General features: G+C 40.3%; 1 protein-coding gene across 33 annotated transcripts in view; it reads right to left on the bottom strand.

Annotated features, from left to right (window-relative positions):
- Positions 1-17,500, bottom strand: part of HDAC4 (histone deacetylase 4) — a 234,756-nt gene that overhangs the window by 806 nt on the left and 216,450 nt on the right. For 27 of the 33 annotated variants that reach the window (XM_086544564.1, XM_086544570.1, XM_086544577.1 and 24 more), the window contains 16 exons: positions 10,417-10,540; positions 10,135-10,280; positions 9,845-10,024; positions 7,926-8,039; positions 6,560-6,598; positions 5,901-6,030; positions 5,473-5,597; positions 4,681-4,900; positions 4,292-4,474; positions 3,947-4,110; positions 3,700-3,819; positions 3,319-3,441; positions 3,067-3,207; positions 2,693-2,863; positions 2,356-2,495; positions 1-1,996 (listed from right to left, as the gene is read on the bottom strand). The exon at positions 1-1,996 is cut by the window's left edge and continues 806 nt beyond it. In XM_086544564.1, coding sequence (XP_086400690.1) covers positions 1,909-1,996; positions 2,356-2,495; positions 2,693-2,863; positions 3,067-3,207; positions 3,319-3,441; positions 3,700-3,819; positions 3,947-4,110; positions 4,292-4,474; positions 4,681-4,900; positions 5,473-5,597; positions 5,901-6,030; positions 6,560-6,598; positions 7,926-8,039; positions 9,845-10,024; positions 10,135-10,280; positions 10,417-10,540 — 2,208 coding nt within the window. In that variant the 3' untranslated portion in view covers positions 1-1,908. The remainder of the gene's footprint in view (positions 1,997-2,355; positions 2,496-2,692; positions 2,864-3,066; positions 3,208-3,318; positions 3,442-3,699; positions 3,820-3,946; positions 4,111-4,291; positions 4,475-4,680; positions 4,901-5,472; positions 5,598-5,900; positions 6,031-6,559; positions 6,599-7,925; positions 8,040-9,844; positions 10,025-10,134; positions 10,281-10,416; positions 10,541-17,500) is intronic. The other 6 variants (XM_086544580.1, XM_086544567.1, XM_086544579.1 and 3 more) reach the window with 1 other exon arrangement.

Genomic DNA, 17,500 nt, shown 5'->3' with positions numbered 1-17,500 from the left:
TGTATTTGATATCTGAACTGATACAGCTCTAGTACAGTTTGAATGCATTAAAGATATAAGCCTCATCTTTATTTTGTTTAAAAGCAACTGATTAAGGTATGTATGGTAAGAAATGTCAAATCATCATTATCATCAGTATAATTTTAACAAAATAGATTAACCTAAGCACATTTATAAATCTCACGTACTTCTTGACCACTTACTTTAATCTTACATAAAAAGGTTTTCATGAATTTCCAACACACATAACAACATAAGATACAATTAATATACATGTAGGTATCCTTGCTTGAAGACACAGTGTAAAATAGGATAACAGTATGAAAGATAATGATTTGGTATTTGGAAAATGAAGGATAAACATACATACAAAAAAACAAAAAAATAAAAATGAAATATCACATGCGAATTAGGTGAGAAACAGGCATAACAGGGATAAGAAAATAACTTTGCCTGTTGAACATATGCCAGTTTATTATGTGGACACCGTGACCATACAAGGACAATATACAGGGGACGGGTGGGACACTGCAGCCTTCCCAAAGCCACATGGCTGGCCGGCTCTTTACTGTAGAGCTTTGAGCTTGTTACCAGAACACAGATCTTGAGGCCTGAATTACAGTGGACATGGGGTTGTGATTCTGACTAGTGCTCATGAACCTGGTGTAGAGGTAAGAAATTGTACAAGTAAAGTTCCAGCAAGGCAGTGGGTCCCTTTCCCTTCCAGATAGTTTGGCCTCTATGGTTTTTGAATTACACTGGGTGACGAGATACAGAAAGGCAGTTAATGTGGAAAGTGGAGCACTGGAACCTTGGGTTGTACAAAGCGAGCCTCTGGCACGACTCCTGACGTACATATCCAAAAGGTACTCCATGATGACACTTCTGGTTCCTTACAAACACAGGCGGGCACCACCCAACCTTCCCGCTGACACGTAAGGCTTGCAATTAACATTTTGTGCACTTAAGTGACATGAATTTACAAATAAAATCTGAAATACATAAAATTGAATATATATAATATATATATGTATATTATACATTTATCTACTAAACACTATATGAATACTAACAACATATTCAAAGTTAAAGTTTGTCAACAGAAAACATCTGTTAAGTGGTTGGCACAAGTATTGATTAAGGTGTCAAGAGTTAACTGGAGGCTGGTCCAATGATACAGACATTACATTCTGAGATACATTTGCACGGGGCTGCACATTCAGTCAGGAAACTGCCTACCAGCAGCACATACAAACTTACTTTGATAATATGTAATGAAAATAAATGTGGTTCATCAATAAATACGACTGGGTAACTCAGTCTGTCTACCTATGGAACACTACAACCTTATGAAATTTAAGACACCGTGTATGCACATCATAAAAATCTACCTAATCTTTGGTTCATCAGCCCACATGTGAACAGTGGGCAGACATCACATCTTGACTCACATCATTGCCTGATAAGTTACAGTGTTACACCCGCCTGGGGGACTGTCTCCACACTGTTGCCAAGTGTCAGGGCCACTCGACATTATCACCAAAAACCGCCACTGTTTACATCTTACAGTTTTCATCACAGGAGATGCATGTAAGCATCTTCCACACCGGAACAATTAACACTAAATATCACTGGTCACTCGGCAAACAGATGCTTGCCTGGCAAACCCACTGCATGTGGGATTGCTTCAACGGCACTCCGAAATGCAAACACAGTTGACCACACTCACAGTATCTGGGAGGCAAATGAGGTCTGCAAATGATAATAAAAGTGTTTCTATATTTCTTTTACATCCTCTCACAGCTTCTCATCATGTGTACAGAACTCTAAATGCTCCCTCTCTTATATTAATTTATTATTATTATTTTTTATCATTATTATCTTTTTTTCCTCTCCCTTTTTCTGAGGTTATTTTACTTCTGTATCTTCCTCCATTGGCTCCTCTTCATCATTAGAGGCTTCATTGGCTGGACTTTTGGCAGGGGGTTCAGGACTCCTGCAAAGTAAAATATCAGGTCAAGTAATGCCAAAGCAGAAATTATACTGACCATGGCCAAGCACTACATGCCCAATCAATCGCCGGCCAGAAGAATAGCCATGACAAAATATCTTGTCCCCGGTGGCTGGTCCTGCCACCACACGATGTGATATCTTGTCATCCAGCATTGACAGGTTAAACTAGAATTTGTGTCTAGATCTTCTGAAGGTACCTTTACCATGTGCATGGACCAAGAGCCATGTCATACCAACAAGGTCAAGAAATATCAAGATATATCAACTCACCTACAAGGTGAATTCAGCACATGTTCCCTAGCAAGTCATTCTATTCTAAATACATTCAAAACCATTACATACTGTGTCTGATGCCCTTGGTGATCCACTCTCAGAGAAGCCATTGCAGACACAGTCTCCTGTTCTTCCTCTCTGCCTTGAGCCTCCACCATGGACAGCATAATCATTCCGCTCTGGCGACGCACAACTGGCCAATGACCACTCTGCAGAAAGAGGACAATGAAACATCATCACTGTATTCCAAGGTTTTAAATATCATAATTTCATGATATTTCTTCTGGCTGTGTTTTTAAAATCTATTTTCTTCATGAATATTGTATAAATATCATATATTTTTTGTGATATCTTCCAAATGAATTACACATATTTTACCTTTAATATAATGACAAACTTAACTCACCTGTACAGCAATGACATTTTGTAGAGTTTCAACAGCATTTTGACAAGGAGGTCTTGTCATCTCATGCTGTGACAATGGAGGTGGATCATCACCAGTCAGAGTACGAACGCAAGCCTCTGTTGCATCACAAATACTGGCTAAGTCGTAGCCTCCTTCAAGGGCTAACACAACCTATAAGAATAAATCAAACAATGTCATAAATTATATAAATTACAAAATAACACACACACACACCTTACTGCCATTTCCTATTTAAATTCTTAATGCAATGTCAAAAAAATAATACTAAAGGAACTAAATAAAAATATATCCAATCTTTAACAATTGAGTCTACAACTGAGTCTACAAGCCACAAACAAAGCACAGAAACTGACCTTGCCCCGGGCAACTGTCATCAGCTGTTTTGTCATATGGGCAAAGCAGCTAGCAGAGACCTTGTATCCCCCAAGAGGTGAAGGATGTCCATCGGCGGCATCGAAACCTGCGCTCACTAGTACGATATCTGGGTCAAAATCCTGCAAAAGCAATGCAAAATAAGTTTTCTAAAAATGAGTTTTGCATTTCAAATAAGTAGAAGAACACAAAAAGATAAAAAGGAATTGGATCACTCCTTTGATGCCACTCACCTTAGCAATGGGCATGACAATCGTTCTAAAGGCAGCCATGTATTCTGCATCCCCCATTGGAGGATTGAGGCCGCCTGAATAGGCAATGTTTACATTGAATCCATAACCATCTCCATCACCAACCTGCAATGGAAATGAATATTTTTCTATATCTGTATCTATTGTTTTTATCTATTTATTTGTATAAAAATTTATCTGCTATAGATTAAAAGTTAAAAATACTGATATGCAATATATATTACAAGAATTACATAACAACAAAATTGTAATAAATTCTGACATACAGTAGTAATAATTAAAAGTTTGAAAGAACTGAAGATCAAAGAAATTAATAAGCAGAACTTCATGATAATAATTGCAAAATAAATGATTGCTACAAACCTCAGTAGGAGCACCAGTTCCAGGGAAAAAGCTCCCATCATCATAACGATGCATGGATATGTACAAGATGTGTGGATCATCATAAAACAGGGACTGGGTACCATTGCCATGATGAACATCCTGCCAGTGGAATTAAATATTAAAACCTAAATATCAAAACACTAACAACAAATTAACAGAAAATAAAGTTCTCCTTAAAGTAGATGATAATAGATTTCCCATGAAATTAAAGGAAGCCATATCTTACCCAGTCAATAATGAGGATTTTCTCCATATTCAACTTCTGCTGCAACTGCCGAGCAGCAATGGCCACAGAATTGAAGAAACAGAAGCCCATAGCCTGCTGGTGCTCAGCATGGTGGCCTGGGGGTCTCACAAGCGCAAATCCATTCTGCAGTTCCCCAGTTGCAACTAAAACCGACAGACAATATTTTTAGATACTATACCAAAGATAACGTACTATTACACTGCTTGACTGATTGACCAATGAGATCATATATTTTCATACCTTTAATTAATGAAATGTTAAAATGATAAAATCTACAGTTATCCCCAAATCTGCCAAATGAACATTGACATTTGTAAGACTAACCTTTGAATGCTAAGTCTATAACACAGCCAGCAGCCATCCTGGCAGCAGATGATGTATGCATTTCATTCCAGGTTGTGTCCGAGTCCACACCAACACCACCACAATGAAGACGCACAAAGCTCTTGATGGGCAACTCAGAGAATTTGCTCATGTCTAGACGCTGCCTATTCCAAGGATTTGTTCCTGCATGATGGAAGAAAAATTGTAAGAAATTAATTTGAACAATCCTTTAAAAATATTGAATTATTATCTTTTAAATTTCAAATCCAAAAAAATATATACTTATAACAAGATAATGTAAAAAGGAAAAACTTACACAAACAAGACAAAAGATGGCCTTTATAAGCAAGAAAAAAAGAAATTCAAATAAAATATATCTTCCAGCTTACCAAATAGGAGTGTGTGAGCCTCACTATGACAGGACTGGATCTCCTCCAAGGTGGCTTTACGTGTTCGTAGTCTGTTGCAATGATGGATTAGTCCTGTCTCTTGTAGTCTGGCCCACACAGAGTGAAGGCGACCTCCATGTTCTGGGTGGTGAGAGTTATCACCACAGACACACTGGTGTTTCAGCATTAGATTGTCGAAGGCGAGCCCAGTTGTTGCTCCCTGTTTAAAAAAGATTATTATTATAAAATTGTCTCATTATTAAAGGAGAGAATCATAGATGAGGCACTTGGTGGCAAAGGAGCAAATTCCCAATAGTCAGGAATTATAGTTTTTCTTGGAATACTGTAGATTAATACATTTTCTTTCAGGTGGGTAAAGTTATGAAACCTAAATCACCATTAAAAACAAGTGTAAATATATTAGATGTGAATTTGATAAAAGAAAAGAATGAAACAAGAAGAAACTAAGAAAAAAACACAAAATATGGTACTTGTAAAATGAGCATAAAAATGTACATAATATATAAAAAACTATATGACATGAATAGTTATATATTAGATGCAATGTAATAAACTTTGGAGATTGCACACCTTTACCTCAGGGTGCCTCTCATCATAAGCTTATATACAATGATTATAGGTATAATTTAGCAACAAGAATATATATCCCCTTTTATACAAAGTGAATGTGGGTATATTTTCTGAACTTATTGAATCACATGACCTTCAATCATATCAAATACAAGATACAAGAAAGACTTGAAACCCTGATTAATAAAAACAATTATTTACCTGTTTGCTTATATTAATAGGCTCTTGAGGTGAACCCTGTGGAGAGAGGGTGACCAATGGAGAACTGAAAGCCCTGGCAAGAGGCCGTGCTATGTGACTGCCTGATCGTGGAGTGAAGGCTGAACCTGTGAAATTAGAGATGTATAACATTTTGATCCTGATATAATGAATTATCATGATGTTGATATTTACAGAAGTAACTTATGGGACATTCTGATAAAAATAATATCTATTATCTAAATACTGCTCTCCATTCTGTTATGAGGTGTGAATTCAAATTGGGTAAAATAACTAAATAATGAATGGCAATATTCACCAAAGAACCTTAATATTTCAGGTGATGATCTAACAGCAATAAAACAAATCATTTAAATCAGCAAAAAGCATAAACTCTAAAAGAACTGTTAACATTAAAACAAAGTCCTCACCTGTTGTGGAGTGTAATGGTGGAGGCTTTGCTGTTAGTAAGTCACGCTGATGCTGCAAGAAAACTGCTCGTTCTCGCTGTTGCCTGGCTATCAGGCTTTCCTCTATCTTGCGCTCTGTCAGATCTATCACCTATGGGAAGAGAGAAACAGAAGATGTAGGTCTTCTTTTTATCTTGTTATATATGTCAGTAATTTCATTTTACATGTTATTGCAGATTAGGTTGTTAATTTGTTGTTAACCAATAAAATAGGTACATTGTTAACCAATAAAATAGGTACAGATTTATGTAAATGTTAATGTGATTTACATATTTGGCCCTTGAATGCTTTCTGTTTTAAAGCTGTTATCGTTACAATTAGGAACTCTATCTACATTAACCATACTTCCCTGTGAAATGGTAATTGAGGTTATCATTTTTGAAATCAGCATATGAATCTCCTAAAGTCTTGAAAACAAAAAGGAATACTATAACTGAAACTGATAATTGAAATAACCTGATTCCACCATGATAACAAAAAAATGCATACAAAACCCCAAAGAATTCAAAATATAAGACACCCTACCATGACCCGAACCAACTACACATGCTACCTACATCACCTCTCTTTGGTGTGGTTTTTCGTTCAACGCAACACACAAGGATGTCTGTGAGACTCACCTCTGGTTCCTCCTCATGCAGTGCCTCCTCTTCTTCTTCCTACATGCCATGAGGATAGCACACAGGGAAAGAGGGGAGAGGGGGACAAAACACACACTATTAATCCTTGAGAGGAAGAAAACATCATGGTGCACAACACAAGCTCTCTCTGGGTCACTAAGGCTCATGAGAGGATATGTATGTTTTTTATCTATTTATCTATTATTATTGTCATTTTTTTAAAGGACATTTTTCAGTGCTTTTAACGAAGATGATTAAGATAACATGCTACTTGTGTCCATAGCATGACTGCATTCACAGAGTTTAAAACTGTATCTTTAATCATGGTGTATAGAATAGTTTCAGGATTATCATTATCGTTTTATTTGCATAGGTAAAAAAATTATTCCTTGTATATACCCTGAATATGAAAAAAGTATATCAAACAATTATCATTCTTTTATTATATGGCAACAATGATCTTTGTATAGCTGTTTTAAAATGAATTACTAGACAACAGTAAATAAAGTCACTATCAGTATTCATAATTAAAATGGGGAAACTCAAATCTACTATAGAATGATCAGTAATAAAATATTTCAATAAAACATAATAATAGTAATTAAGGAAAATAATAAGAAAATAATGAAACCTGCTCTTTTCTAAGCTTCTTTTTTCAAAGAACCAGATAGCTCTCCCCATTTCAAAATAATTACAGAATAAATTCAAGTTTATTTCTTAATAGTATAAGAAGACATAATAGTGTGTACTGTTTGACAATATGCATAAATAAAACAGACTGAACTTTAATCTTAGGAGTGTATGAGAAAAGTTTTTTTGAATCAATTAACATAAGGTATTCTGTGTAAATTACATAGGTATGTAATAGTATATGAGTGAAAATATTAATATAGACAAAAGCAAACTTTATCAGTATTAAATTTGTTTATACAATTGATTTGGTTTGCATGCACATTACTTTTTTAGGACAGTTTCAGTTGTATACATTTTCATGAAATATTTTTCTCCAACTGATCCTCTGGATATAAAATTTCTTTTCTATTTTATGTCAGTCAATTTTCTTTATCCAATCTACAAACATTATGATTAACTCCCTACTCTCTATCATCCAAAAAAATAATATGTTAATGGAAATTCTATAAAAAATCACAGCAATTCTACACCAGTCACACATCTAAAAAGATTAGTAAAGCAATGGGAAACAAAATAAAATGGGAAGAAAAGGAGGAGATATGTACATTTACAAACACTATAAAAGGAAAAAAACTTACAAGAAGTGGAGAAAAACAAAAAAAGAATAAGGAAAAGGAAAAGAAAAAAGATTCATTACAAGAGAAAGATGGAGAGACAGAAAATTTTGACTGACCTCTGGCGTTTTTTCATGTGCAATGGCTTGGGCAACGGCTGCCTCTGTTTCCTCAGCAACGTTCTCCACGTGGTTGTTGCTTCCCTTCCGTATCAATACTGTCTGTCGGATGTGCTACAGAAAGGAGAGGAAATGACTGTTAGACCTGATTATCCAATTGTTTTTGTAGAAGTAAGGGAGAGGGAAGATATGCTGGCCTTGAAAAGGAAAAGCCTATACAAATTATTACTTAATGTAGATGAATGAGAGAATTAGAAAAATATGAAGAAGGAAAAGAAGAAGAAAAAGAATCTACCAGTACAAAATGTAGAAACTGTAAGATGAACTATATCAGTCTTGTTCTGTTAAACTGAAGACAGACATTTCTAAATCAGAATTAACATAAATGACCTTTATGTCATTTCATTTTGTGTAAGTGAAGGCTTTTGGTATTCTGCAGGCTCTCCTTTTGATCCACAGTCAACAATATAAAACAACTGTTGAATGAATTCATATAATCAACCCTCGCTGCTTCTGTGTTATGTTTTGAGGTAACTTTTTTTTTAACTGCATGTTTTTATGTTTACATATGTTGAGTGTTCATTTAAGCAAACACATACACATCTGTGTAACAAGTTCCTAAATCCTTCTTTGAAATCTGATATCCATTTATATGAAGTAAAGATAAGGTAGCTCCTTGATTCATTGAAATATATAACCCTCACATCATGAGTTCATTACATTCTTGGGTTTTATCTGGTTCTGCTTCCCCTGTAGTGTGTGTGAGCCAGAACAGCTCAGCATTCTGGACTCTTCCCAGAAAAGTCATTCATTCACTGTTCCCAGTTGGCACTAGGCTCTCATAAACATTTCTTCTTAGCCCTCACTCTCTCTTCTCTTTCATTCACATTCATTTAAGTACTGAGAACATGTAACCACCTAAACATTTACTACAGATTTTGTCAAGTCATTTGTACACTAAAATACTCACAATGAGAATAAGCAAATGAAGAAGTAAAGATGGTCCTATGTTTGCTTTGGCAATCTTAGTGAAAAATTCTACTTATTGTATACACATCCATCTATCTATCTATCTATCTATCTATCTATATATATATATATATTCATCAGTTTAAGAGGACCCTAATTGACTTTTAATACTACCAAAGAAAACATTTCTCCTCCATTCATAAAAATTTGCAACCAACTTTTTACACTGACTTTTGAATATTCCAAGTGTGAGCAACTATGCTATGCAACCTATGCCTGGCCACCCACTTGCACACAACAAACGCCTTCCAAAATATCGTCTAATGCTCCTGCCAACTCCCTCGTCTTCTGTAAACAGCGTTTCTCCTCTTCAGAAGGATATTCTTTAACTAAATCTGTGAAACATATGACGATGACTTCTAAGAACTTCTTGTGACTGCCAACTACACTGTAGCTGGTCATAATCACTGAAAATACATTGGTCTGTGACTTGAAAATACTCTAAATTGATTTAGAAAATTCCGGTTTCACATTAGAGTTAACCTTATACAGCATGATCTTGATGTTCAAAAAATGTATTTTCCAATAAACTAAGAATGCAACATTAAAATTTTCTCTCTCATTTCTTCTAATAATATTCAATAAATTTACCTTCCTCTTACCTATCCTGCCTAAAAACAAATTCTTTATTTAGTTGACATCACTTTTTTTTCTCGTGAAGTCTTTCAACCTGCCATACATATAGGAGGAAGCTTCTATCCTTCTTTTTAAAATCTTTTGTGGATAATGTAAAGCAAAATAGCCTCAAGATCAAGAAGTTCAATCAGGAATAATAAAATACAATTAATATGTAACATTATCAAGTACTTCAAGTACTTTGCCTATAATCAGGAATGTCCATCAAAAACACATTCCCATGAATAGTCAGCAGAATCACTGGGTCATCTCACCTGTTTGAGGAGATTATGCTGGTGGTGCTCTATGGCATGCTTGGGGTCATACTGGTGGGCTGAGGGTGGGCCATGTGGGAGGAAGGTTGGAGGTGTTCCTGCCAGCATGGGATGGCCTAAAGGTAATGGGGACGAATGTGTTCTGCCTAGTGGCCTCTGCAGTGTCCGGCCAGGTCGAACCTGAAACAGCATCAGAAGGATGGAAATGAACCAATTATAGAAAACATAATGCTGAAAAATATTTTAATAGTTTAACAGAGAGGGAAACAATAAGCAATAAGCATAATTACCTGTGCTTCACTCATGTTGGGGACAGCACTGGGGTGGTAGATGCCTCCTCTCATGATTCCGCCACCTGGACTAGTATCCATGGCTGTGACCAGCTGTTGACGACCCACAGTGGATGCTCCCGAGCTGTATCCTTCACCATCTATCACTGATAACAATATGACATTATGTAACTGTTTGCTACTTATCCCTTTAGGAACTTAAACATTTCTTCTTAATAATGTGAAAACAGGAAAGCAGAGTAACAAAAGTATATTGAAAAAGCATTTTCGTATCCACCTCACCTGGGAGTGTTGGGTAATATGGCATGTTGGGGGCAACGGCATGCCCTGTGAGAGGCATTGCTATGTGAGCTGTGAGGGCAGCACGCATGTCTGCCTCAGATACCATAGGTAGCTTTACCCCTTCCTGAGTGAGAAAAATATACAATATTAAAGAAAAAAGGAATACATCAATATTCATTTCTATTACACATGTTTTCCAGTAGGTCACAAGATGAGCTTAATCAAATGAAATAGAATAAAATATGATAAAAACATGCCAACCCATAGATTATCTTGAGATTTATGCTGTAAAACTATATACTATATACATACATAGATTCATTCATACACACACACAGACACACACACACACACACACACACACACACACATATATATATATATATATATATATATATATATATATATATATATATATATATATATATATATATATATATATATATATATACATATATATGTATGTGTATATATATATGTACATATATGTATATGTATACATATGTATATGTATGTATGTATGTATGTGTATATGTATGTATTATATATACATATACATATATATTTATATATATATATATATATATATATATATATAATTTATATGTGTATACATATGCGATATAATATATATATACACATATACATACATACATAATGATACACATACATATATATATATAATATAATATATATATATATATATATATATATATATATATATATATATATATACATATCTATCTATCTATATATAAATATAATGCACTCAATTGTGTATGTATGTAATCTCAAATTTCTGGTGAATATCTCCTCCCTCCTGTGCCCATTAACTAAATAAATGTATCACCCTAAAACAAAAAAATCCAGAAAAAACAAACCGACTCTAGCAGGCAGCTTCCCGTCACAGCCCTCCGCTCCCCCATCACATGCAACCATAACTCCGTGCATGAAACTATTCTGTTTGCTTCATTGGAGGAGGTGACAGTGTTCACATGTCAACAAGGAGGAAGGAAGGCTGGCACAGTGCCGCACCCATGTGACACTAGCCACCTCCCCATTCAGCCCTACTCCCACACCTTGCCTCCCAAGACCCGTCTTGCACACCTCATGCCCATTTACTGACGTATCCTATGCTCCCTTGCTCATCTGGGTATTTGTTTGTTTGTTTGTGTACTCTGTGTGTGTATGTATGTGTGTGTGTGTGTGTGTGTGTGTGTGTGTGTGTGTGTGTGTGTGTGTGTGTGTGTGTGTGTGTGTGTGTGTGTGTGTGTGTGTGTGTGTGTGTGTGTGCGCTTGCGTGCGTGTGTAGGTGTGTGTGTTTGTGTAGTGGATGCATGTTTGTGTAGTGTGTGTTTGAGTTTGTGTGTGTTTATGTGTGTGTTTGTGAGTCCGTGTGCGTGTCTGCGCGTGTATATCTAAATGTACTCAAAGGAAAATTCGACTCAAAGAACACATCATTCTTCTCTTCACAAAATCCCACACGCCCCCCCCCCTCCCGAAAAAAATGGTTGTTCGAACCGTTCCTATGAGAACCTCCTTACTCGCGGGAAAATGTGGTTCCATGAATTTATAAATAAAACAAACAACGATAAAATCATTAAAATAGCGAGAGCAATAACCGCCCCCCCGTCATTATGCATCCTCTGTGCCATGTCCAGTCTATATCCGTGATGAATAATTGAAACTGTACACATCACCGTAATTTCTATGTGCGTATCCTTTGTTTTCTCAAGAGTTTGCGAGTAGGTACAGTAGGTGCAGAAGAGAGAGATAGTGGAGAGGGGGAGAGGAAGGTGGAAGGAGGGAGGGCGAGAAAATACAAAGGGGGAGAACGAGATATGAATGATAGATAGATGGATAGAGAGGAAATGAACAGAATACAAGAAAAAAAAAATAAAAGCACATTTCAGACGGACGAAAGTAAAGAAAGATACAGAATAAGGGAGGGAGGGAAGTCACCTGCGAATACCTCCCGTGTGTCGCTTAGTTTTGGCGCGCGTCGACGCTCTGAATCACATGAGAGAATCTTCCTGCTCCGCCCGCCTATCCGCCTGGCCAGGGAGGGACAGGGAAGGGGCAGGGGCAGGGGCAGGGGCAGGGGAGGAGCTGGGGATGGGGCAGGGGGGATGGGGTGGGTAGGGGAGGGACAGGGGAAGAAGTAAGAGGGAAGGGATAGGTAGGGGAGGGGAAAGGGTAAGAAGCAGGAGGGGAAAGGGCAAGTAGGGGTGGGAGGGACAAGGAGAGAGGTAGGGAAAAGTAAGGGATGGGGTAGGGAAGGGAGAGCAGGGAGAGGGGTTGGAGTAAGGTAGGGGAAGGGATTGGGAAGGACAGGGAAGGGCAGGGTATGCGTAAGGAGGGGTATGAAGGTGGAGGGGGAGGGGGAGGGAGGTACAGGGGAACGGGAAATAGCTCGGGGCCCCATTCATCTGCGCCGATGCTAGCTGCTTGCGGGGTAATCCCGAAACGCGCTAATAAATTTGATGCAGAGCTAAAAAAAGAGTTCCGGCGGGGGGTGAATATGCTTTGGGAGTGAAGCGGAGAGGGGAATGCAGAAAGAGGGACGAGGAGATGTACAGACAGATATATAAATAGAGTAAGTGAAAGGGGGAAGAGAGATAGAGGAATTGAGAGAAAGATAAAGATAGAGCTTGAGAGGCAGAGACAGATACATTTATGAGTAAAACGAGAAACGGGAGAGAGGACAAAACACTTTGGCATGTGTTGCCCCCTCTCCCCTCCCTCCTTCCCCTCTCCCCTTAGGTGACACATCCTGGCGCACCGTGACGTCATGCATGCGCCGTGACGTCGACAATGACTTTGGCTGTTGATTGGCTGGCCGGCGAAGTGGATTCAAATGTCAAAGCTATATATACATGTATATATAAAAGGCAGAGATGAATTCCACGGCACACGAGTGAAACACGTGACTGGGCTGGAGACTACATGTACGGTCATATGTGACGAAGCGGCTAGTGTGACCGCCGCGATCATGGGGGGTTGGAGGTGATTAAGGCGGGGCGGGGGAGGGGGGGGGGGGGGCGCACGCTACTGTAACATGTTGGCACCATGTTGGCACCCACTCTACTCCCCCCCACTGCCAATTTTCCCAAGCAATTCTGATATGATATCTGGGAGTTAGTGCCAGGCGATAGAAATGGCTTCTGAATCATTCTCTCAGTGTGTGTGTGTGTGTGTGTGTGTGTGTGTGTGTGTGTGTGTGTGTGTGTGTGTGTGTGTGTGTGTGTGTGTGTGTGTGTGTGTGTGTGTGTGTGCGCGCGTGTGTGTGTGTTTGTCTGTGTTTATATACAAATATATACATATGTACATGTATATATACATACATACATACATATACATATATATATATATATATATATATATATATATATATATATATATATATATATATATATATACACACACACATACATACATACATACATACATACACACACGCACGCACGCGCACACACACACACACACACACACACACACACACACACACACACACACACACACACACACACACACACACACACACACACACACACACACACACACAGGTGTTCACCAGGCGCGTCAACTCGGCCTTGGCATAACGTCCCAACCACTATAACACCGGGGCACACATACCCCCCCCCTCCCTCATTGCATGCCTAGTGGCCGCTTCACGATTCACCGCTAAAAATATTCGTATGACGCAATCATTGGCCCTGGTCATCCACATGGGGGGCGAGGGGAGGGGGAGGGGGAGGGGGGAAGGGAGGGAGGGAAGGAGGGAGAGAGGAGGGAGAGAGGCGGGAGTGAGAGGAGAGAAAGAGAGAGAGAGAGAGAGAGAGAGAGAGAGAGAGAGAGAGAGAGAGAGAGAGAGAGAGAGAGAGAGAGAGAGAGAGAGAGAGAGAGAGAGAGAGAGAGAGAGAGAGAGAGAGAGAGAGAGAGAGAGAATGTGATAATCCTTATGCTAAGAGGAAGGTGAAGGTTAATGAAAAAAGAGAATGAGTAAGAACAGAAGCAAAAGGTGAAGCAACACTAATAATAGTAATAATAATAACAATAATAATAATAGCAATAATAATAAAAATAATGATAACAATAACAATAATAATAATAATAATAATAATAGTAATAATAATAATAATAGTAATAATAATAAAAATAATGATAACAATAATAATAATAATACCAGTGATAATATTAATAAGAGGAAGAGGAAGAGGCATAAGAGGAGAAGGAGGAAGAAGAGGAAGTGGGGAAGGGGGAAGAGGAGGAGACGGCGCCACCAACAAGCTCCTTCCATCCCATCGCTATAAAGACGAAAACAAACCTAAAAATAAACGCGGAAAAAAGCTGCTCTAATATACACACATTCCTGGGAGGTGTGTCCGTGGCCAGCCGTAGCACCAACGACCTCTGTGGCCGGGCAAGCGTCGCCTTGTCCTCCTGACACCCTGCGCATGCTCCTGCTGCTCCTGCTGCTCCTCCTCCTCCTCCTTCCTCTTCTTTCTCCTTCATTCATTTTCTCGTTCTCCTTTCTCTTCCCCATTCCCCAACTTTTTCCTCTTCTACACCCCCCCTTTCCCCACCTTCTTCCTCTTTTACCTCTTCCTTTTCCACCCTCCTCTTCCTCTTCTCCATTTCCTACCCTCTCCTTTCTCATCGTCCTTTTCTCCTTCTTACTCTCTTTTATCTTCACATCTTCCTACGCCAGCGTCTATATTCTTCGAGGTGTGATTCATCCAACTTGCTTGCGTCTGACAATCTTTTTATCTCCATTTCCTTTGCTTTGCCTACTTGCTTGTGTCTACCTCTACCTACCGATCTGATTGTCCTATTTGCCTCTAAGCCTATTTACTTGCCAGTCACTTTGTCAAGCAACCTTTGATGGGCCGTTTGAATGCCAGGCTCCCCCCATGAGGCCATGAGGCTGTCTCACCCCTTCGCTTCCCATCACCTTCCCTATTTCCCCTTGTCCACCCCCTCACCTTTTTCCCATCTCCTCCTTCCCCCCTTCGTCTGACTGCCAGCCTACCCGCAACATCCAGGCCAGCAACAGAATCTCTGCCAAGGGAATTTTTACATCATTCGCCCGTTTAAATAGTTCAGGTCATTCAGGGAAGTTTGGCTGACGTGGAAAGTGTGGGGCTGTTCGCCAAGGGGGGGTAGAGGGAGGGGCGAGAGGAAAAGGAAGGAGTGAACTGCGAAGAGAGTGGATGGAGATGGAGAATCAGAAAAAGGGAGCTAGGTGGTTAGGAAAAGGGAAGAGAAGATAGAAGATAGTTAGAGAGGGTCGGGAAGAGGACAAGGTTGCAGCGAGGGGGTCGGGAAGAGGACAAGGGTGCAGCGAGGGGGTCGGGAAGAGGACAAGGGTGCAGCGAGGGGGTCGGGAGGAGGACAAGGTTGCAGCGAGGGGGTCGGGAAGAGGACAAGGGTGCAGCGAGGGGGTCGGGAAGAGGACAAGGGTGCAGCGAGGAGGTCGGAGAGACAAGGTGCAGCGAGGGGTCGGAAGGACAAGGTTGCAGCGAGGGGGTCGGGAAGAGGACAAGGGTGCAGCGAAGGGGTCGGAAAGAGGACAAGGGTGCAGCGAGGGGGTCGGGAAGAGGACAAGGGTGCAGCGAGGGGGTCGGGAAGAGGACAAGGGTGCAGCGAGGGGGTCGGGAAGAGGACAAGGGTGCAGCGAGGGGGTCGGGAAGAGGACAAGGGTGCAGCGAGGGGGTCGGGAAGAGGACAAGGGTGCAGCGAGGGGGTCGGGAAGAGGACAAGGGTGCAGCGAGGGGGTCGGGAAGAGGACAAGGTTGCAGCGAGGGGGTCGGGAAGAGGACAAGGGTGCAGCGAGGGGGTCGGGAAGAGGACAAGGGTGCAGCGAGGGGGTCGGGAAGAGGACAAGGGTGCAGCGAGGGGGTCGGGAAGAGGACAAGGTTGCAGCGAGGGGGTCGGGAAGAGCGAAGAGACACGGAACTCATAGCTCGGGCTCTAATGAGAGCTATAAATAAACCTCCAATATTTGTTATCAGGCGTGGCAGTATTTATACCAAGGCGCCCCTTTGCCCTCCTGCTACTGACCAAGCTCGTACCCTACCCCCTTTCCCTTCTCCTTCCCCCTTTCCTCTACTATCCACTACCCACTTTCCCACACCTCCCTCCCCCTCCCTCTGCTACCCCGTTTCCCATTTCCCTTCCCCGTGCCACCACCTTTCTAATCCCCCTTCCTCCCCCCTCCCCCCCTTCCTCTGAAATCCTCCTTCCTACTCCGCCTATCCCACCATCCTCTACTACCCCCCCCCCCCTAAATCGCACCACCACCGTTCTAAACAATGATAATGAATCACAATATTTTCCCCATTCGCTTTTTTTTTTTTTTTTTATTCATGGCGACTTGTACTTATCACTGTCACTTTTTTTTAATCCATGGTGACTTGTACTTATCACTGTCACTAACTTTATCGCGATGCCATTATCGTCATTATCGGTCATCAATATTCCGGCTACCACTACTTAAATGCCGCGATAACCAGTCGTTATCGTCGCAGACGTCACCGCAACCTCACAATGTGTGATGTCGAAGAGTGGTGCTACGAGGGACGAGTGGGAGGGAAGATGAGGAAAGGTAAGTGGGGAATGTAAGATAATGGCTTCAGGGTGGTAGGGGAGGTAAGGTAATGGCTTCAGGGTGGTAGGGGAGGTAAGGTAATGGCTTCAGGGTGGTAGGGGAGGTAAGGAAAAGGGAGTAAGGTGGAGTGGAAACGATAAGGTAAGGCGGTAAAAGGAGTAGGGAGGGTTAGGTAGAGGGATGTGCATAAGGAGGGTAATGTAAGCAGATGGGGAGTTTGATGTAAGGGGGGGAGGTAAAAGGATAAGTGAAAGTAAAGTAGGTAAGAAGGGTAAGTTAAGGGAGAAAGGGGGGGGGGGGTATGGGACAGTGAGAGGCTCCAAGATAAACACAGGAGAACCTACGCTTCAAGAGTAACACGAAAAAACTCTAGTGCATTTACGAGGAAGGTGTCACACTAACGCTCAAGGACGCGCGTGTTGATGGTTATATAAAAAAAATGTAAGAAAGAAAGGAAAAATGAACTGTGCATAA

Source organism: Penaeus japonicus, unplaced genomic scaffold, assembly GCF_977035675.1.
Source record: "Penaeus japonicus unplaced genomic scaffold, GWHDUDI00000001_assembly GWHDUDI00000015, whole genome shotgun sequence".
Classification (NCBI taxonomy): Eukaryota; Metazoa; Arthropoda; class Malacostraca; order Decapoda; family Penaeidae; genus Penaeus; species Penaeus japonicus.
Note: the sequence above shows the minus strand (reverse complement) of the source record. Positions and strands in the feature narration are given on the sequence as shown.